General features: G+C 39.7%; 3 protein-coding genes across 3 annotated transcripts; 1 reads left to right on the top strand and 2 right to left on the bottom strand.

Annotated features, from left to right (window-relative positions):
• Positions 1-6,325: 6,325 nt before the first annotated feature.
• cdk5r2a (cyclin dependent kinase 5, regulatory subunit 2a (p39)) lies at positions 6,326-8,462 on the bottom strand. Its single transcript, XM_079460072.1, has one exon. It carries the CDS (start codon positions 7,859-7,861, stop codon positions 6,926-6,928), a length of 936 nt encoding a protein of 311 aa, XP_079316198.1. The 5' UTR covers positions 7,862-8,462; the 3' UTR covers positions 6,326-6,925.
• Positions 8,463-9,454: 992 nt separating this feature from the next.
• wnt6a (wingless-type MMTV integration site family, member 6a) lies at positions 9,455-12,933 on the bottom strand (the record flags this gene model as incomplete). The annotated part of the gene is made up of 4 exons (XM_079460064.1): positions 9,455-9,916; positions 10,467-10,783; positions 11,733-11,953; positions 12,878-12,933. 4 exons carry the CDS (start codon positions 12,931-12,933, stop codon positions 9,455-9,457), a joined length of 1,056 nt encoding a protein of 351 aa, XP_079316190.1.
• A 2,710-nt stretch (positions 12,934-15,643) lies between these two features.
• chpfb (chondroitin polymerizing factor b) lies at positions 15,644-22,580 on the top strand. Its single transcript, XM_079459758.1, has 4 exons — positions 15,644-16,139; positions 16,993-17,560; positions 19,283-19,462; positions 19,866-22,580. The coding sequence occupies exons 1-4, from the start codon at positions 15,847-15,849 to the stop codon at positions 21,126-21,128; spliced, it is 2,304 nt and encodes a 767-aa protein (XP_079315884.1). The 5' UTR covers positions 15,644-15,846; the 3' UTR covers positions 21,129-22,580.
• The last annotated feature ends 11 nt before the right edge of the window (positions 22,581-22,591 follow it).

The following is a 22,591-nucleotide window of genomic DNA, read 5'->3' as shown; positions in this document are numbered from 1 at the left end:
TACATTACAAATACACTCACCTAAAGGATTATTAGGAACATCTGTTCAATTTCTCAATAATGCAATTATCTAATCAACCAATCACATGGCAGTTGCTTCAATGCATTTAGGGGTGTGGTCCTGGTCATACTTAATGTCAGAATGGAAAAGAAAGGTGATTTAAGCAATTTTGAGCGTGGCATGGTTGTTGGTGCCAGACGGGCCGGTCTTAGTATTTCACAATCTGCTCAGTTACTGGGATTTTAACGCACAACCATTTCTAGGATTTACAAAGAATGATGTGAAAAGGGAAAAACATCCAGAATGCGGCAGTCCTGTGGGAGAAAATGACTTGTTGGTGCTAGAGGTCAGAGGACAATGGGCCGACTGATTCAAGCTGATAGAAGAGCAACTTTGACTGAAATATCCACTCGTTACAACCGAGGTATGCAGCAAAGCATCTGTGAAGCCACAACACGCGCAACCTTGAGGCGGATGGGCTACAACAGCAGAAGACCCCTCATCTACACTAGAAATAGGAAAAAGAGGCTACAGTTTGCACATGCTCACCAAAATTGGACAGTTGAAGACTGGAAAAATGTTGCCTGGTCTGATGAGTCTCGATTTCTGTTGAGACATTCAGATGGTAGAGTCAGAATTAGGCATGAACAGAATAAGAACATGGATCCATCATGCCTTGTTACCACTGTGCAGGCTGGTGGTGGTGGTGTAATGGTGTGGGGGATGTTTTCTTGGCACATTTTAGGCCCCATAGTGTCAACTGGGCATTGTTTGCCCTACCTGAGCATTGTTTCTGACCATGTCCATCCCTTTATGACCACCATGTACCCATCATCTGATGGCTACTTCCAGCAGGATAATGTACCATGTCACAAAGCTCGAATCATTTCAAATTGGTTTCTTCAACATGACAATGAGTTCATTGTACTAAAATGGACCCCACAGTCACCAGATCTCAACCCAATTGAGCATCTTTGGGATGTGGTGGAACGGGAGCTTCGTGCCCTGGATGTGCATCCCACAAATCTCCATCAACTGCAAGATGCTTTCCTATCAATATGGGCCAACATTTCTAAAGAATGCTTTCAGCACCTTGTTGAATCAATGCCACGTAGAATTAAGGCAGTTCTGAAGGCGAAAGGGAGTCAAACACAGTAATAGTATGGTGTTCCTAATAATCCTTTAGGTGAGTGTACATATCTATCATTAGCAGAGTGTACATATTAAGTAGGACTATATATTTTAAAATTGTACTTGTATATAATTTCTTTAAAAGCAAAGACAAAATCAATAAACAATCAACTAACAAATCGACAAATTAATGAAGACAGACATATTAGCATATTAACTAAGGACATATCATCATTCAGAGACCTATTTTAATAAAAAATGTATGGCATATTCCAGTGCAAGGTTTTATAATATTAACATTTTCCATAAAATATGTTTGCCACACGATGGCGCCCAAACTCTATGCATTTGTGGTTGTTCTACATTTTTCGTAAGCGAGATTATACAATGTTTATCACAAAAACATTGTCTGACTAAATTCTTATTTTACATTTGCCTCTAGTAGGCCTATCTGTATTACTATGGATTTACTGTAAAGCTATTTTGCAACAATGCAAATTTGTGTACTAGAAACATTGTATCTGAAACTAATATAAACATGAAGCAGGAGTTCAATAAATAAAGCACATCTGTTGTCACTGGAATGACTTGGATACTAATACACATTTATTAGAATGGGGTATCCAAATACTTGTGGCGACATGCAGCTTATTAAACCTTTGCACTGCACAGAGCCAACACTGCACCTTTTGTAATGCTAAATACACCAGTCATTTCAAAGTCTTTTCATTAAGAGAGTTTAATCGAGCGAAAAAAACTTCAATCACTATCTGACCATCTACCCTCTCATGCCTACCTCTCATCAACCTCCGCTTACAAACATAAACACCTCTGAATATGTTTTCTCTCTGCTATGCATCTATCATTAAAATGTCCTCACATCCTGGAATCGCCCCCTGTTCTATTCTCATGTTTTGAACAGTACCAGACGTTCCCCCTTCCTCGTGTTCCTTTCCTGCTGCCAATTTATCTCACTCTTTCTAACTCTGCTGTTAGATCCACCTCTGGCTACCATGGCAACACTCAGGCAATTGTGCTGGAGAAGGCAGAGATGGTGATGACCCCACACGAATCATTCCTTGTTGATATGTGTATTTCTGCCATTTACTTCTTTATTTAATTTCCATTCATTGTCACTGATTCTTAACTGGGACTAGTCACTAACTTTACTCATTATAATAATACAGTACACCTAATTAACATTTCTTTCAAATCTTTGTTCCAAATGTTATTTTGCAAGGTATTTTGTTTTGTAATGTTTTTTTACTTTACCGATCATCATGTGACATTGCTCTGCCCTGACTTGCCCCTTACCTACAAGTTGAATCCTGAAGATGCTGAGTGAGCTTGTATTCAGGGCTTATATAATCATATCTCTCAGCTCTGAGACTTTATTCACAATTGTGCCAGGTGGGTGGAACAACCTCTAATCCCCTTGAGCATGAGGAATGTTCCACTTGGTTCCGGAAAGCCATAAGGGGAGAAAACACACATAGCTATGATCACATAAGTAACTGGGACACTATCAAGGAATTCGGTGCGACGGAAATTGGTTCAGAACAGTGGCTTCCATCCTTGCACCAGAGTCACCTGTACCAGGTGAGATGCAGTAGTAGACCCACTGGGGCAGCTGTATTCAAATGGGTTTTGATATCACAAATGTGATTATTATCACTACACCTCCAAAAAATAAAAAGCTGCTGATTTATAATAAAATCTCTGGATCCAAGTCTATTTTTCCTTTTCATTATTTTGTATGAAATCATCAAAGCTGCATTGATGTCGCCCCCTCTTTCAAATTATCTAACCGCTGTGTAGGCGAGTTGTTTTTGTTTGAAAAGTTTCATAAATGATGTGTCAAGGGAAAAATGCTGTTGCACAGAAAAGTATGATTTCAAACTGTATATGCCTAAATGTTTAGTTTCATGGACACATCATAACAATCGCTTATTATTAATGACTTGAGAGGCCAATAGATCTCAGCTCACATAGTTCTCCTAAATGGGATCAGCACAGCTCAAAACAGGTCAGATCCGTCTATGAAGCTTGAAGCAATGCTTTTTGTTTTGGTAAATTTAATGTATATAAAGTTTAAAAGCAATAATTTCAGACATGTTTGACTAAATTCTGTTGTCAGTATCATCTGACGGTGTATGGTTTAGTTCCATTAACGTACTGAAAATGGAGTATGAATTGACCTATATTTTATTTTTTATAATGGAATGGATTATCTCTTCTGCATTTAGCTGAGTATCTCAGATGGGCTAGCTGCATGCACAGAGAGTGTAAAATAATCTTCTACCCAAGATTATCCCACACTATAGCCTGCAGTACACTCATCTCATAAGATCTCATCCATTAGACAGTGGAATTAATAACAGTGCATATAAAGTGCAATACTACATGGTAAACATAGAAAACAAGACAGACTAATTAAACAAAAATTTTTGGGGGGGTTACCCAAAATTAAAAAAATATTTGTACTCAATTTACTTCCAACACAGAGAAAGATATTTGCACGTTTGAAACCAAACAGTTCTTGGACCACATAGACTACCATAGGAAAAATTAAAAAGATATTTTGAAGAATGTAGGACAGCAAACAGTTCTGGGGCACTTTTGACTACCATTACAATTTTTCTACTATGGTCAAGGGGGTCCAAGAATTTGTTTGGTTACAAGCATTCGTCCCAATTTCTTTTTTCTGTGTTCAACCAAACTAATAAATTTTTATAGGTTTGGAGTGAATAATTTATGACAGAATTGACCTTTTTGGGTGAACTTTCCCTTTAAAACTATAAATGAATTTCATCCCAGTCAAATATGTAATTAAAACGGTTAAAGTAACACTCTTGGATTTATTACTTGTGCACTCCTAAAAATGAAGGTGCTTCACGGTCGCATAGAAGAACAAAACTATTTGTCTAAAAGGTTTTCTATGGCATTGCTGTGATGAACTTTTAAAGCACCTTTATTTTAAAGAGTGTGTGTTTTTTAAAACTTTATGATTGTGTATTATTATGTTCTGTATCTTTTTTACTCTTACATTGATACATTTTCCAAAGGTTTCTACCAAAAACTGTAGACATTGCATATATGTAATGTAGCCTAATGCACATTGTTGCCTTTATACAGTCAACATATGGTATGTTTGTAGAAAAAAAATATGATTGAAAAAATATCTCTAGAGACATTTTGCAGTCATCCCTGCTAAAAATAGAAACTGAAAGGAATGATGTAAATTATTAATTTTTGGCTTCATCCTTTCTGTCTATGGTCCCTCTAGCTTGCTTCCTGATGCTGGCGTTTCCGTGGCAACCGCATTCCTTCAGCTGCATCTGTCTGTGGTTGCTACGGCTCCCAGCACACAGGCATAAACTGACACAAACGACTTACTTAACAAGACTGAGGGTTTTACTGAGCTTTATTCCCAAATAACGTTTCCTGATTGATATTCCGTGATCGCCCGGGGCGATACGGTTCACACATTTATTAAAATTTATTGTCAAGAAAATCGATTTAATAAAAAGGTGGTTTACGCAGAAATGATACGTGCATAATGTATATACATAAAATGTTTTTACATTTAGGCTATACCCTTTGTTTTGTTGTACCTGTTTTATTTTTCCTGTTAAGGACAGTAGTCTACACACCGCGTTGAGCGACAGACCCCCACAACTGTCTATACGTTTTTCAGCCTACGCTCGACCTGGACCGTACCCTTATACTAATATAGCTGTTACCATAGAGACGGGGCGGAATGCGCCTGCAGAATTCCTATAGCCCGGCAAGCGGCCGGTTCTGCAGCCCTCCGTCACAATGACACTTCTATCAGACTGCACCAAAATCTAGCCAATCAAATGTGTGAGCTCCCGACCCACGTGTTTTATTCACAAATTCTGGGGGTTCTCTCGTTTCAAACTTACTTCTTACTCGCCCAATGACTCATGCACCCCCGAGGCCATTTTCACACTGCCAAAACGTGTCTCTTGAGGACTACCTGAATACGGAACAGTGTCAGTGTCCTATGAACAGAACAAAGTTTATTTCGGTATGAGAAAGTATTGTTTTATTCATTGATCTATTTGAGAACGAACCATCTTATTGGTGCTATGAATACATTACAGCATGTCGATTTAAATCTATTCTGTTCCAAATTACACAAATAAATTGTGCACTTAAATAATCAAACCATCTATTTACTTACGTCTGTTCTTTTATTTAACAGAGAATAAAAGAAGAGGATAATATCGATTACTAATTTGTGTTTAACCTTTGAAACGTGTATTTGTGAGTCGTGTCACGGTTTGTAAGGCAATCGACCAAGTTCAATGTTCCTCCATATATTTCACAGAGATGGACTTTCTTGATAGTTTCCATGGATACATAACCAGTGTCTTCGACGGATTATCATAGGCCCACATTACGAAACAATGCAGAATCCGGAGGCGACGTTCAGCACCACGGATAGCAACCGCTGACGACCAAGAGCAAGACTGCTATTAGTTAAAAAGGCCTTTATATTCACAGAACGACGTAATATTTTTTTTATCACGTATCTAAATAGACTACTGATGCATGTCTGGCAGCCCTTTTTGTCGTATGGTGACTCTTCACTTGGTAGCACAATGTAATGATTAATTAAGGATCCCTTTTCCTCCTCTTTTTGTGTTAGGGGTGTTTACATGTTGTGTTTAGTGTCTTGTTATATTTCTGTATGTAGAGTATTGTTGTGTAATATAGACTTTGTGTCTCAACGTTATCTACACCAAGAAAGTCACTACAAATATTTCAATAATAAATACTGATGCATAAAATCGACTGAATATATCGAGAATGTTTATCAACAGGGAATTCAGGGACTGGATCTGTTGTGCTCCTTATCCGACAGATTGTTTTAGATATGAAATCCTGTGACACTCAGGCGACCGGACTGTTGCTTGTGGTGCTTAATGTCTGGTTAAACATCAGCGTGTAGAACTGTCAAATTGACAGTGAAAATGAAGCGTTAGATTCAAACACACAGAGTTTCATAAATACATCCACCAAGTTTACGTGGTCGTTATCTACATGCAGTTTATGTCTTGCGGGCGCTTGGCAATGTCAGCAACAAAATGTCAGAATGTTTTCGTGAAATAAATCAATAAAGAGGTCACGAACCGATAAACAAAAAAGAAGTGGCAAAGAGTCTGATTATTTGTATTCATATATTTTCAAATATACATTATAAAACATTACGTTTTATACTATGACAATTGGCACATATTGACTTTAGAGAGTCGTTTTGCTGTAGAACAGTACATTCAACGTTCAGATAGACAGCATCAGGCGCCACAGGAGACAAGAGAAGAGTGTCTGTTGCAGGCCAGCACCCTGGACAGCGCATCGTCGGTGACTTCATCGTTTCTGAAACTGATAGAAAAATAAGACCCGAAAACTGACGCACAAGCTAATCATTTACATCTCTCACCGAAGCGTGGCCCCGGATAGCGTTATTTTTCTTCAAAAACCACACTGATGATACGATTAGAATAGTTTGTAAGCATGCATTAAGTAAACTACAAGAAACCCCAGATCGCGCTCGTGACATTCACTGCGTCATGGAGGTTGTATAGTATACACATAATATCTTAAACCCCCTCTCATGGAGGTGAGGCGAAAACCCCCCTGTCCGTTCCCATAAGCCAGCAATGAAGAGTGCAAAACTCTTCACACCGTCGGGCCTTACATTCATTTCACCCTCTGAGCAAGGGCGTGGAAAGATACCAGAGAGCTTCTCTCTCCCTTCGAAAATTTAGCGGTCCAGGTTATTATTCCATTTTCCGTTCGTGTCACTCGAGCCGCCCTCGTTTTTGAGGTCCTGGAAAACGTCGGTGAAGAAATGCGGATCGGAGTTGATCTGCAGCATTTTGGCACTCATTTTGTCAATGATCCGCAGGGAGCGCTCCCAAAACACCTCCTTGTTGGTCTCCACCAGGAAGGGCTTGAGCGGGTATGAGATCTCGTTGCCCATATAAGAGTAAGCCAAGTACAGGCAGGTGAGAAAGGTGGCCTGCAGCTCATACTCGCTGGAAATATCCTCGGTCACTGCTTCCCTGCAGAGCAGGTACACGAACACCAAGTTGGCAGGAGTGATAAAACCCTGGTCTTGCCAGCCTTGGATGAGAAGTGACCGATCGACGTTGCGGAACCACAGGATGATCTCATTCGGACTCAGCTCTTTGAGTTTGTAGCACCTCCTGCACATGAACTCACTCAGGCAGCGGAGGAGCTCTCCGGTCGAGGCTTGGACGATGACGCGTCTAGGGGAGATGATCGAGCGACTGCTAGGTTGTCTTTGTACCGAGATGAGTTGTTTACCGTTCTGGGACACATTCTGGGTTTGATTGGATCGAAAGCTTTTATCCGGTACGGTGGGGACTGGCACGGCGAGTGGTCCAGCCTTGGTCTTGCGCTCGGAGCCTGACTGTGACTTCTTGAGATTTTCGGTGTTTAGCTGGTCCACGGGGTTAATAATCTGAGTCGCGGGTGGGTTCGGGTTTACTTTCTTGGCATTCTTTTTCTTGGCAGAGGCAGCAACTAACCGCTTCCACGTCAGAGCCGATATGAGCACCGAATGGCGCTTTAGACTCTTCTCCGTCTTCCCGCTCGCCCCGTGCCCCCCGTCCGTTTTCTCATCCAGAATCCCACCTTTTCTAGATGTGGGAGAAATCGATAGGACTGTACCCATCTTTTCAGCTGACGACCAACACTCACCGGCCTTTCGGAATGCGCTGTCTCGCCTTTCGTCCCGTTAACTGCCTCGGGAAGGTGCGACTCAAGAGTCACAGGTTTACGTCCATTTATCTTTCGCTTGACCACTGAGTATACAGTGGGAAAACAGCTGTTGCGTTGAATAGGTTACCTATGTAATATGCGAAGCTTGCTTCAGTCACACGCGCGCGCTCCGCCACTCCTTCTGCATCCCACTGCGCGCGCAGCCTCAGACAGCGGGAGCAATGGGCAGGACTTGTAATGTGTAGGTACAGAACTGTAAACCGGGATAAGCCTCCACAATCTGCCAATCCTGCTGCGCTGTGAAAGAAGTGATGGCTGGTTTCGCCAACCAGAGAAGCTCAAAAAACACTTGTATGTGGGTTAGACAGTCTCGATCTTGAACGACAGGTTCAGAGTCTATTTTTGGAATTTGCTCAATAACATAATGTATCTTCTAATTAAAATGCTTAACGTGTTTTAACAGTTGAGAGCAATTATCCATATTACCACTTCTGTTATTTCTTCTTCACGCCCACAGAAGAGAAGAAAGGAGAACAGAGAAACATTAAATCACAATACTGAAAAAAACCAATACATTGTATGTCACACTCAATTTTTAAAACAACCAATTTCCATGATTTACATTACCCAACCTGTCTTTTATTATTCAAGAACACCATATTAAAATAAGAAGGTCATTTAAATCCTTGGTGGTACAGGTGCATCACAGTAGCATCAAACGCTTTTGCAGCATTAAAAGAGCCATTATGCTCCACCTTGTGGACATTCATTTATAGACAAGCATTAGCTAAAACAGACGTTTGTAGCATCAACGGAGAAAGCAAAGCCACCGAATTACAGTTAAGAGAATGCTCTCCTGTTTATCCTCATTGCTACAAAATCAGATGATGCAGAATATGTGCAGGTGCAAATCTTTTTACAGATACCATAAAACAAGTGCTAGAAAATGTAACAGCAATAGTTTGTGTAATGACGCCATTCTTCGCCAAGCAACCAACCAGTTCAGCACCTTGGACAGTACAGATGATTGTTGGTCAGCAAAAGAGCAAAAGAAAGTTCTCAAATATTCAGGGTTTGTATTTTTTTCTTAGATTTAATTTCGCATTCCCAGATTAGCTTTAAATGTTCTCAATTAAAATTGAGAGGGAAAATCCCTTTTAGGCAAATTTGCAACAGTTGTCACACACCAGCAGATGGCAGCGTGAGCAAATCATTCGAACTGGCCCTGTCTCCCACCTGATTTAGGGGCATTGCTCTATTTTGTTTGTAGTAACCAGTGGACCATTGAATTCTGTGTGATGAAATAAACACCTGTTTTAATGTTCCACTGTTTAAAAATGTGCAGAAGAAGCTCGTATGCACACAAATATATATGCAATGCTTTCCCAGCAAGGTCCACTTGTGGCGCTATCCTAATGTTTTAATCCTCCAGATTTCCCATTTTTAGTTTCCAAGTAACCCTGAAGACTAGTTCAGGTGTGTTCGGTTTAATTTGGAACAAAACTTTGCAGTACTTTGGACTGGACACCCTTGCTACAGGTGAGCTTTAAAGGCAGACGGTGACATCCTTTCTCACGACACATATTTCGCACTGAACCACACAGCACCAGTGAAATTGACACAGACAGTTTTCTTCATATTCCACAGTGTATTCTGCAAATCCTCTACCACAGCACAGTGTGTCACACCTTCCTGGCCATGTCTCTGTGCTGTTACACACACGACCCTGTGTGCCCTCTACACCTGTCCTCTGATTGGGCCGGCAGAAGTCAGGTGACTCGGCTGAATAGATGAGACCATTTGCATCCAGGGCTGGAGTATCCCGATCGACGGAAACAAGCGACTTACCATCATTCCCTCCCATGACTTGGACGGCCTTATAGAATTTCTGCATGATGTGGTCACCGACCTGACGGAAGAGAGGCATTTTGCTCCAGCAGCTGCGAAGATTGCAGGAACCAGAAAGGCCATGACATTTACACTCTGCACGCATCTGTATCCGTACAGCCTATATCCACACAGACATGCAAGACAAAAGAGCAAGAATAGTGTTTCAGAAGCAGAACATTCTAATCCTTATTTAAAATCTAAGGAATAGGTCATCCCAAAATTTAATAATTTACTCACATTATTGTCATTTCAACCCTGTATGACTCCATAAGCCATTCTTTTTTTTACTTTTAATGACCCAAATAAACCATCAAAGTAACCTTGTTTAGGTATTTATATATTACTAAATATATTACTAGATTTTTAAAGCAAATTACAACATATCCTATTTGTGCAAAGAAACTACTTTAATTTAGTAAATGAACCATACAATTTTAGAAGTTACAAATAAATAAAGAATATTACAAAAATGTTGCTCTCTCCTGTTTTTTATTACAAACTCCCTAAACTCTTCTCAAACATACAAAAAAGCTTATTTGAAACTCTTAGCACAACATGCACACCTTTTTACTGCTTTGAGAATAGGTTTGAAAAAATATCACATAAATATCACATCAGTATATATCGGTAGGTAAACAGCTAGTATAAAAAAAGTTTTTTATTCATACCTGCCTGCCTGCCTCATTGTTGTGCCGGTCAATAAGAGTCCTGATGTCATTTTTGCTTTTACGCTTCATGGCATCCATGAACAGATAAGACTTCTCATAACCAAAGTCCGCATCATCTCCACATCCTCCCCATTCCCAGCGCCCGTCTCTGGCAGGTGAAGTCTGGTTGTATGTCTCCTCTGCCAGATGAGATTTAGTGGATCCCTGAAGGGTCACGCAGCCACACTGTGGCAGCTCTCCCTGACTGCAGGCTTGTGTTACTGCATGCATTATCCCAGCAGCTGTGATGGCATATATGAAGGCAGTTTCTCGGATATCTACAGGTACAATTAATATATTAATTTCTTTGTATTTTTTAGTAAGGGCTTTGTCTGAGACCAACCATGTAGAGTTATAATCTTTATACCTGACATCTTATTTCAGTGCAAACCCCTCCTCCCATTTCTAAGAGCACCTTAATATCTAAAGAACACATTCCTCACACATCCTTGTTGTCCAGACCTGCTTACCTTGAACTGCCAAAAATGCATTTTTTCCTATTACTGTAAAGGATTCCTCCAAGACACACATTCTTGGCATTACATTAACATGTTCACATTCACGACTGACAAATTACTAAGCTTTAGCTTGTCACATTTGGTTATAAAACTATGAACTATGGATAAAATAGCTTTCATGATGAGAAACTTAATCTCAGGTGTTATTCAGACACATTCACTACAAGGTAAACCTGCTAATAATAGCACACAAGCACAAAAGCTTTGCTCCACACTATCATCTGAAGTAGATTTCAAGTAATAGGACCCAGGTCACAAAAATATTTCAGAACACTATAGCCCTCTAACGGCCATGGGGATAACTACATATTATAAACACGTTTATTTATACGATCTGTTTTTTTATGATGCTATCACTGATTATTAGATCAGTATTTCCAAGAAACCTTACAATAGAATAACACCTATATAACTAACTCAACATCTCCTTAAAAAACTAGTAAAGACTTCCCCAATAAAGATCTGACCTGTCAGAAAGACCCAGCCAAAAAACAAAAAGCATACTATTTTTCTGGGAAAAAGGCCGATCTGATTACTGGGATCTTAGAACATTACAGAACCCTCAATGGCTGAAATGCTTACTAAGGAATGATGACTCCAAGATATGTGAAAATAATTTAAATGAGCTAAGGCTGGAGGTCTACTTAAAGAATTAACTTCATCCACATTCAAAACTAGTTTCACATAAATGGATCGTAGTAATAATCACCTTGTTGGAGGATTTTGGCCAGGTTTCTGCTCTTGCTCGTGCAGTTCCAGCGATTATTGTGGAACTGATGTTGGCATTCTCGCATTCCCAGCCTGGCACCTTTTGCCACTTCCTGAATGATCTCAGGCTGAGACTGGCACAGGTCAGCATGTCTGCCTAGGAGAGGTCTAGTCCTGCGACAAATGCTGTTGGGGTCCATTACTAAAGGGTTGCCAGTTACCCTGTGGTTCAAGAGAAAGGCATATAAAGCAGCATATAGGCAAGCAAATACATGCATGTTTTTCTTATTTCAGAAATACATTCTTGACAAATCAAGACATCATTACATTTATGCATTTGGCAGACGCTTTTATCCAAAGCCACTTACATTGCATTATACTATACATTTGTTTCTAATCATGTGACAACCCCTAACTTTACAAACATGAATCTAATACTAATGTACAATACTGTAATACATTACATGGAGAATAACACTAATGATTAATTAAAAAATATATTACATGAAATGAATCGCTGTTCACACTAAGGAACGATATATACAACATCAAATGTAATGTGTTTTTAATTCGACAAAAAGTATGATGATTCTTTGTTGCAATTCATTGTGGGATTTAGTTGTGATAACAGCCACAAGAAATGAACATATCTGCACGCAAGTAGGCTATTTTCTCTCGATTTCTCTTCATTCCGGCCAGCTTTGATCCCTTGGGAACTTTTCGCAGAAGAACCGTGACCAGTCTCCTAAACAATGTGCGTCTTTCGCAAACCAGTTATTTCACATCTTTCTTTGTTATTATTTAAGAGGCCGGTTGAACCTGCTAGAAAGTCATAAATTCTTATAGTAAATTCCTTGTTGAAGCAAGATGTAATCATCTTTATAGGTCGCCCCCTCTCTATAACTCACCGAGAACGACATTTTTAATTCTAATGAACTTATTCGCACCATTTTATACTCGTTTATGACCTACGGAAATACTGCATTAAGATAAAAGTTTTTGTGCTAAATCAGACAGAAAAAAGCCAATGACATTATAACTTACCCCAGCTGAGATGTAAGGGCCGTGTTTAGGATAAAAAGTACCAAAAGAATGTATTTTTCCGCAATGTGCATCATACAGGGATTGAGATCCGGCAAGATCTACTTGAAACTGTCCCACTGAGGAGTCCGGTTGCCGTCGAACCTTAGAATTGGCGTCATATCCATGAAATAATGACAGAGAACAACGTGAAAGCGCGTAATTGACACGGGTACGCAACAAAAAGTAATGGAAATACGAATTTTGTAATTAAGAATCCACTATCGACACGTGGGTTTAATCCTTCTATTAACTCCTCTTCAATTACAAAACAACTGTCATAATCACGCGCATTGTCAGTGCGCAAAACAAGGACTCGTGTCTTATTATCATATATTGGCACGCGCGCATCCCACCCCACTGACGTAATTTCAGAAACATCCCCGTCCAGTCAAAAGGTTCAGGGGGTTGTAAACATTCAGTGCAGAAACCCCACCTGACACTTACTCAGTTTATATTAACCCCTCAAGCCACAATTTGATTTAAACATTGAAATTATTCTCACTGATTGACGACAACCAGAAAACTCGCCTTGTTTTGTTTGTTTTGTTTTTCGATTTCATCAGGTCTCAAATTTATATTAGCGTTATGATATCCAGCTGTCGTGCTATGGCGTGTGTTGACTTTGGCAAATCATTGTGGCCCCAAAGCAAAATCAGCATATCAGTCAGGATCTGTAATAAATTGCAAAAGCCCATGCCAAATCTCAATCATTCTCAACAGTGTAGAAGCAGAATTAATCTAAAATTGATGTATCTTGTTATAAAAACGTGTTTATTATAAAAACTGTGGGAAAAGACAGTTCTTTATTTGTCAATAAATAAATAAATGAAAATAAGAAAAAAGTTTGTAAGTAAAAACAAGATAATGAAAATAAAACAAGTCAGAAAACAGTACTTGGTGCATAAAATACAGTTTGGTTAAATTAAATCAGTGAAAATCTCATGCGTCTGTTTTAATTTTAGTTAAGCAACATCATTTATCTTATTTAGCAAGATTTAGCAAGATACAGAGGTCATAAATGGTCCTATAAATCATTATCTAAATATACTCATTTCTATCAAACTCAGCATTGCTGATTACCATGTTATAATCAATAGCATGTTGATCACTGTCAAGGACAGGTAATGCATGACTGGGTATTTTTCGAAAATATGTTCGTTTTGTTGAAAGAAAACACCGTTATAAATAACAATGTGTCAATAAATCAATCAATGTTTTAATAATTAATTTGTTCAATGAATTGTTTTAGATTTTTACAAAAACATAATTTTTACACAGAAATCTCAGGAAGGAGCTGCTGTCGCAATGGCATCTCGTGGTCCAGAAAATAACTGTGGTTGTGTTAAGGCGCCTTCTTTGACACATGTGATCTGGTCTTTCCATAGGAGGCGGTGACATTGTTCCTTGCGTTTATTTCAGAAAGAGTAAACAGTCTCAGTGTTCAGATGAAAATTGAAAGATGTGAATGGACAATATCTGGCTCAGGGCCTGTATGGCTAACAGTGAATACAGCAACTGTGGCGCTAGACATATATATCTGTCCACTCTGACATTCAGATTTAGCCCTGCTGTTTCTCTCATTAGCCTGTTGACTGAAAAACTGACTTGGGAGAAAACTGTGTACAGTATCCTTGATGTAATAATAAGTAATAATAATAAATACTAAACGTTTTTCATTTAGTTCTTTGGTACCTTGAAATTACACCTCAAAATAGAGGTTTTTTAAATAAAGAATAAATGTCACACTTAATATACAGTATATGACTTCTGTACATGCAAAAAATATTTCCAATGTATCTCTTAGTATGAATCTGTGTTTATTCTACATTTTGAAAATTACAGAATGTTGAAAACCCTCAAATCACCTTTACATATAGCATTCATGGACCTAAACCTAGACATATTTTTAATCTATAAAATAAATATTATTAAATATCATTTTAAATTCCGTTTAAATTCCGTACTGATGACTACCACCTAGTGGACAAAGAGAGGTTTTACAAGTTTTGAACAGTTACAACAGTTTTAATATTTTTTCACTTATAATTAAACTTATGCAGTTTAAGGATGTTTATCCTAGTTTAACCTATTAGATTATAGCATGTGAGATGTCAAATCAAGTGAGTAAAGGCTAAGATTATTCCAATTAAAACAAGATAATCCTGTCCTGGAACAACCACTAAAACATAGGCCCATATATGTGCGATTCTGTTATTTAGACCTTATAGCAGATCCAAGTTATGTTTGATTCCCTGTTTTATTGAAACCACAAAGTAAAGAGAAACAATGTCTCCTCTCGTATAACCATGAGAAAACAGCTCACAGCTTTCCTCAAGTTAACTTCAGGCATGCAGTACAAGAAACAGCTGTGACGCTCCAGTGGAGGCATAATGACAGAGAGAGACTTAACTGAGCTGTGATTTTGTGTAGTGCCGTGTGTGTGCATGTTTAAAGCCTGAGTGTATCAAAGTTAATTTCTTAACGCCCCCATGGCTGCTAAATTAGTACAATTATACCCACTGAATTTTGTTTTTCGTATCTCATGATTTACCTGTTTGTGCCCCCTCCATCCGATCTGGTAGTGGGCTAAAGCTTACCACTTTCAGAAAACGAATGATCGCCCTCTAATTTAGTGTGACAAAGAAAGTTACTCTGAAGTCAAAAGTGGTTTCTTCGCAATATTTTAGGGCTAACGACCAAATTCACTTTTTACACCTAAATTATAGCTGTCTCTAATAATAGGTCACTACTGCCCGGGTTGCGGTTTTGCACATGGCCCTCCTCCTGGCACGCATTTATCCAATAGCAGGAGTCAGCGCTTCGGATTCTGCATTGACTGACGGTGGTACAGGGCGGAGACTTAAGCTCTGACACGTCAGAAGGCAACAGACTCTGTCACGTCTCCCGAAATCATAAGTGTGAGGAGAGAGCGGCATTATTGATGAGTTTGCAAGCCTCAGATCCCAAAAGCATCCCCGTTGTCCACAGCTAAGGAGCGGACAATTCACTGTTTGCAGGCGCCGACTGAAAGAATGAGACTTTCGATGCTGATGTCTCTTATCCGGCCGACCGGGCCGATTATTGTGGGCATCTCTCTGGGATTCACTTTGAGTCTTCTTAGCGTCACCTGGGTGGACGAGTCCTGCGACTCTAACTGGACAGGAGCCACCGCCGAGATGCCCCCAGGCAATTTGAAAGGGGCCCGTAAACCGAGTTCGATATCCACCGGCACCTCTGACAACGGAAATATCGAAGGCGAATTTGAGCCCAGAATAGTGCCTTACAACAAGCCTGCCCAACAAGATCCTGCGAAGAAAGTTTTTAGGTAGGTGGCAGCGTAAGAAATTGTAAGTGCTTTGCAAATGCAAGGACCTGCTTTTTATGAATACATTGTTTAGCATACAGTGTAGTTTACAGCAGGAGGGCTTATTTAAATGTTGTTTCTTCACATTATAAACACGGACACGTGAGTTACTCGTTTCGTATTCTGCGTTGTTTAGCATTAGATTTAATGCTAGCGGTCTCGAGGCTTGGCCTCTCGACGCGATGCTGCCATGATGTCATCGGGTCACATAAAGCGAGCTGTCAATCACGGATCAGCTTCAGTAATCTGAATAACGAGCAAATGCTTGAACATGTCAACAACCCCCAGCACCTGTAACGTTAGGGCATATAAAACCACAGATTGTATTTATTTATATTTAAATTACCATTATATCCGACAACATTTTTAGTTTTTATGTTGTTTTACCAAGGCTCCCATAAGCTGTTACTTTTTAGCGTGAAAACATTTTGTGGAGTCTCTTAAAATAGTTTATAATTATATAATAATTATAATCTACAGGCTGTATATAAATATGACTTATACAATATAACCAAACAGCTTTTGTACGGAACAGAAGGGAAATCTAATAATTTTTCACCAATAATGTGAAAAATATGTTAAAATGTAAAAATCACCTCAGATTTGACTTCCTTAAGGCCTACATTTCTATCTGCTCCTCAGGCAAAGCTATTGTATGGTTTCAGAAGACTCTGACTATACAAGTTGTGGTTCTTATAATCAGCTTTTTTATTTAATACTGCCTATACATTCTCCACTAAGTTAGCTATTACTTTATATAAATGCTTGTGTGAAGATTCTTGAAAAAAAGCGAGTAACTCATCTTTTCTCTTAGAGCCAGGTATGCCAGCACAGAGCTTGGAATTCGTGAGCATCTCTTTGTTGCCGTATTTACCTCCAAAACCACCCTGAGCACATTGGCTGTGGCCATCAACCGGACCCTCAGAAACCACCTGGATGGTCGCCTGATCTTCTTTACAGCCACACGCAACCGCAAACTCCCTCACGGAATGTTTGTGGTTGCCCACGAAGACGAACGTCCCGTGCCGAACATGTACCAATCCATCCGATATCTTCTAGAACACCACATAGCTGAATATGATTGGTTCTACCTGGCTCAAGATGATACCTATACCCAGCCCGAAAGGCTGAAGACCCTAGTGAGCCATCTTAGTATGGACCTTCAGCTTTACATGGGCCACCCAGGAGAGTTTGTCGGAGGTGAGACGCAAGGCAAGTACTGCCACGGTGGACCAGGATTTCTGCTGTCCCGTGCATTGCTTCTGAAGCTGCAGCCTTTTTTGGACCATTGTAGGACTGATATCATAAGTGTCAGACCTGATGAGTGGCTTGGTCGGTGTATCATTGATTATACTGGCACCAGCTGTGTGGACGAATATGAGGTGAGCGGTAATAAAAAAAATGAATCACCTTTCGTCCCAAATGCAGAAATTGCATCACTGATGCAGGGAAGAATCATAATTGTCAGCAACATTTGTCACATCATGAGATTTCAAATGGCCACAAGTTAAAATAGTTTCCCAAGGTAAATGTGGCTGGGAGAGCTGTTTGCTTAAATAAATAGGGGGGGGGGATGATGGTGGTGTTAGTGGGGGGGATTATGTGGGTTCTGGGCCTCAACTATATACAGATGATCCTAGAAAACTCAAGCCTGTGTTGAGAAAGTAAACTTTTCACGTAGCTCGTTTCCCTTAGTTGCCTATATTTATGCTGGTAAAAATGACTTTATTTTCTGCCCGGGGTCTCTAGTTTCGACAGGAAACCACTTTTCTCCAGAGTCCATGCTTTATTGAGAGGGCACGCTGTTTCTTATTGGGGGCCTCAATGCAACGGGGAGCCCGAATGATCAATAGTTCACAGTATTTTTCGAGAAATGAGGCAGGTACACTTACGTACTGCAACAAGCTCACAGTCATGCGAAAATGTTCTGCATATGTTCAAAACATGTATTTCGTATAATGTGGCCCAGAGACAGTATGAAATGTATAGTATGTACTATTTAATGTCAAGATTGTGATATGCAACTGCATGCAAGTAGAGTATTTGTGAGAGTTAAAGGGACAGTTCACCCGAAAATACGATTACTCGCTCTCTAGTTGTTCCAAACCTGTATATATGTCTTTGCTTGGTTGAACACAGAGAAAGATATTTGGACGAATGCTTGTAACCAAACAGTTCTTGGACCCCATTGACTACCATAAGAGGTGTGTCTTCGTTTGTGTTTTGCAAAAGAATGAAAGTTATTCAGGTTAAGAATGACATGAAAGTGAATAAATAATGACAGAATTTTTATTTTGGGGTAATCCGTCCCTTTAACTGAGCTTAAATGGGGTCTTCATAGGGGATTCATGGGATGTATGACATATCGATTATTGCTCCCTGAAATCTTTGTAAGTTGCTTTGCATAAAAGCGTCTGCTAAATGACTAAATGGAAATGTACATTTCAGTGAAGACCTTTGGATCCAAAATAGTCAGATCTTATTAGATTCAGGTTTTAGATATTCTATATCTATCTGTTCAACCACGTGAATCCTACATTTTTAAACAGAATTTATTACTTGATAGTTAATTCATCACTTATAGAACTTAGGAAGAACGTAATGATTGTTTCCAACATCTTTAAAGAAACCAAAATCACTGACTCTTTAAGTGAGCTGTCAGTCTTGAGCGGGGTAACATATCATTAAAATAGTTTGCATATGTTTCAGGCAGGTACGGAAACGCAGTGACTTGAACATAAAACATCATTATTCCACACAGACCTTTGCATGCTGTTTAGATCCAACATGAGACAAGTGAACGTCCAAACACCAGGGTTAAGTTCTACCACTGCTGAGCCAAAAAGTAAATGATTTCCTGTTCTCGGCAGGCCAGCTGCAGACCTGCTGAGATCTGTTAAGTTAATAGGCATGATTACAACAAGACATTAAACAGCATTTCTGCAAACATTGCAGGGGTCTCCGAAACAAAATAAAACCAGAAGAGTCATCTATAAACAAAATGGATAAATACTTGTGATGGGCCAAATGTTGCTAATGCAAGTATAAAACACAATAAATGTAAATATATTTAAGTTCATTTAATTTACAATATTTATTTACAGGGGCTAAATTATCATTCTTTTTCAATGGAAAATTTGGACCTTCTCGCCGAGGAGAATGATGGATTTCAGAATGCTATTACCGTTCATCCTGTGACCAGTGCAGAACTTATGTATCGTCTTCACAAACAATTCTCGGAAATAGAACTGCAGAGAACCTATGAAGAGATTGAGAAACTGCAGGTTAGTACATAATTATTACATTATTTACAAATGCGTAAAACATGTTGGACAAGTTACAATACCTCTCATGATCTTTGCTTTTTTAACTCAATATCATCAATAAATAATGATCTAGTTAAAGTTATGTTCACTTATAAAAATATGATTTATCATGCAGTTCCACTACATTTACAGCCACAAAAAAATGAGGAGAACATTTACTTTTGATATCTATATGTTTAGGGAAAATTATCATTTTATCAACTACTAACAATATTTCTCCCAAATGTCAAATACAAATATTATTTCCATTTGCATTGGACTGGAATGGCCACAATACATCAAAAATTTGGAATGGTCTTTTAATGTTTTCCTGCTGTTTTGTGTTTTTACTACATTTGCATCTCTTACCTTTGACTCATAGTCAGAGATCAAGAATGTCAGTGAAATGGCCGTGGATGGAAACAGAGGTGCTTTGTGGCCCATCGGCATCCCACCACCCTTTGAACCCAAGAGCCGCTTTGAAGTACTACGCTGGGACTACTTCACCGAAGAGCATCTTTTCTCCTGCGTGGATGGTGCCCCCAAATGCCAGCTCATTGGCGCTGATCGCGATGACGTGTCTGACGTTATCAGGGTTGCCGTGGAGGAGCTCAATAAGAAATACAACCCTATTGTACAAATGAGCGCTCCCCGGTTGGTGAATGGCTACAGACGCTTCGATCACACACGAGGGATGGAGTACACCCTAGACCTTCAGCTCCAAGCCACATCTGAGTCTGGCCACCAGAAATCTATTGCACGTCGCGTACACCTTGTGCGCCCCCTCAGCCAGTTAGAGATCATCCCCATGCCCTACGTCACTGAGGCTACACGAGTACACGTTCTCCTTCCTCTTAACAGTTATGAGTCTCAAGTAGCGCTGCGATTCTTGGATCACTGTTCCTCCAACTTGTTTGAGACCGGTGAGAACGCTGTTCTCAACCTCCTGTTTATTTACGAACCGGCTGAGGCTCAAAAAGTAAGTTCGGATGATGTTTTTGCAGATGTCAAAGCTAAGGTCGCCGCTGTTGAGCACAGGTATCCCAGCGTGAAGGTGTCATGGATAAGCATTAAAACAGAAAGTTCTGGTGTCCTGCGGATCCTGGACATCGTTTCAAGGAAGCATCCGGTTGACACACTCTTCCTCCTCGTCACTGCTGACACAATACTCAGTTCGGAGTTCTTGAATCGCTGCCGTATGAACGCCATCAGCGGCTGGCAGGCTTTCTTTCCCATCCACTTCCAAGATTTCGACCCCCGTGTTGCTAACCCGGAACAGGCGCCCTCTGTGTCGCCAGACCTGGTTAGGGAGGCAGGTCACTTTGACCGCAACGTCTTCGAGGAAGCGTGCTTTTACAACTCAGACTACATGACGTCAAACACACAGATGGCTGGAGACTTGCAGGAGAACGAGGAGCTGCTGGAGAATTTGGACTTGTATGACATATTTGTGCAGTACTCGGGACTGCACGTTTTCCGTGCCGTCGAGCCTGCTTTGCGTCAGGCATACCGCAACCGGACCTGCGATCCGCGGCTAAATGAGGACGTGTTCCACCGATGTCTCCAGAGCAATGTGGAGGCTCGGGGGTCGCGTTCCCAGCTGGCCATGCTAATATTTGACCAGGAGCAAAGCAACAGCACCTGAGGAGCTACCCAGAATGTAACAGGGGTGTATTTGTGGAGTGGATAAATGCGAGTAGCACTAATACTGCTATTCAACATCTTCAAAACAAGTTCTCTAGTAAAAGACTTCTGATTCTGACTGCGGCTGTGTTTAAATGTAAGGCGAGATGCTTTTGTGGATTCAGTATCTTACTAAATCTAAGCAGAAATCTTCTGAGATGTTCAAGAAACGTTTAAAGACACATCTCTTCCGTAAGCACTTGAATTACAACTGTTAATGCACTAAAAACATTCATAAACTGTTATCATCTCACTTTGATCTCTCCTATGACCTGTGCTTGGAGAAACGTTGCATTTTTACTACTTGGAACAAATTGCTTTTGGAGTCTTGATGGAGAATGTGAATAGATATCATCGCAAATGACTTGCTCTTCATGTATTATTGTTGCAGCAGCTTGAGGAACAGCAGATGTTTTCAGCAAAACTGGACATTTCAGAAAGGGACATTGTATGAAACTGTTTCCATTAATTATTTTGTGCATTATTTCAGTTTTCTGAAACCGCCCATGTCAGAAGTGCATTCCAGTCTTCCACCCACACATCCTTTCCTCTCTTAGCTGTGGCTGTCTGGGGCAGCATAGCTATACTGTCCATGTGCAAATCAGTGCCTTCAAATCTCAAATGGATCTCGGCTATGCAACCAACCTATAAAATGCACCCTTTTTGCACATAAACCAAAGTACTTTATAAAGTCGTCACTTTTTTCGTGTTTGTTTGTTTTGCTTTTTTGTTAAGCAAAAGATGTTTGGGAGCAGAGTTCTCACATGGTGTAATGAGATTAAATTATGTTTACAGTACGCACCATGCTGCTGCTTACAGAAATGGGATCAGAAAAGAGGAGATTAAAGGAAGACAGAGTATGGTAGTCAATGGTGGCCACAAACTATTTGGTTACAAGGATTCTTCCAAATATCTTTCTCTGTGTTTATCAGAACAAATAGAAAAAACTGGAGGGTACGTAAAGGACGTATGTGATTTTAAATAAATAATGTTTTATTATGTGTGATCACATAGTGGTCCACAGTCTCTAAAGTATTTCTTCTTAAATTGCATGAACTTGATACATGAATTTGGTGTTTATTTTTAGACTGGTGTTTTAGTTTTGTCTCCACTAGATGGCAGTAAAGCCATCTTTTTGTCATTGTCCTCATGTGGAAATTCAACATATTCATTTAGAAGAATCTGACCAGTTACCAATAGGTTATTCAAGATAAGTATGTATAAAATGTCAGTTTTATTTATTTGGCCAGTTTTTTTATTTGCAGTGAGTATTATTGTGTTTCAGACTGAATTTTCTCAGTCAGATTTGTGACAAGGTTGAATTGATGGTAAAGGACATTAAGTAAGCATCGCTATTATTGTATTTGTATTTGAATGTGATTATTTAAATAAAACAAATTAAATTCACACTCATAAACACTGACT

Source organism: Barbatula barbatula, assembly GCF_947034865.1.
Source record: "Barbatula barbatula genome assembly, chromosome: 7".
Classification (NCBI taxonomy): Eukaryota; Metazoa; Chordata; class Actinopteri; order Cypriniformes; family Nemacheilidae; genus Barbatula; species Barbatula barbatula.
Note: the sequence above shows the minus strand (reverse complement) of the source record. Positions and strands in the feature narration are given on the sequence as shown.

Bases quoted from the DNA above. Each gene is read 5' to 3' on its own strand.
- cdk5r2a (XM_079460072.1), bottom strand. From the start codon at position 7,861: ATGGGTACAGTCCTATCGATTTCTCCCACATCTAGAAAAGGTGGGATT.
- chpfb (XM_079459758.1), top strand. From the start codon at position 15,847: ATGAGACTTTCGATGCTGATGTCTCTTATCCGGCCGACCGGGCCGATT. The intron at 17,561-19,282 runs GTGAGCGGTAAT...ATTTATTTACAG, and splicing joins GCTGTGTGGACGAATATGAG to GGGCTAAATTATCATTCTTT. The intron at 19,463-19,865 runs GTTAGTACATAA...TTTGACTCATAG, and splicing joins AAGAGATTGAGAAACTGCAG to TCAGAGATCAAGAATGTCAG.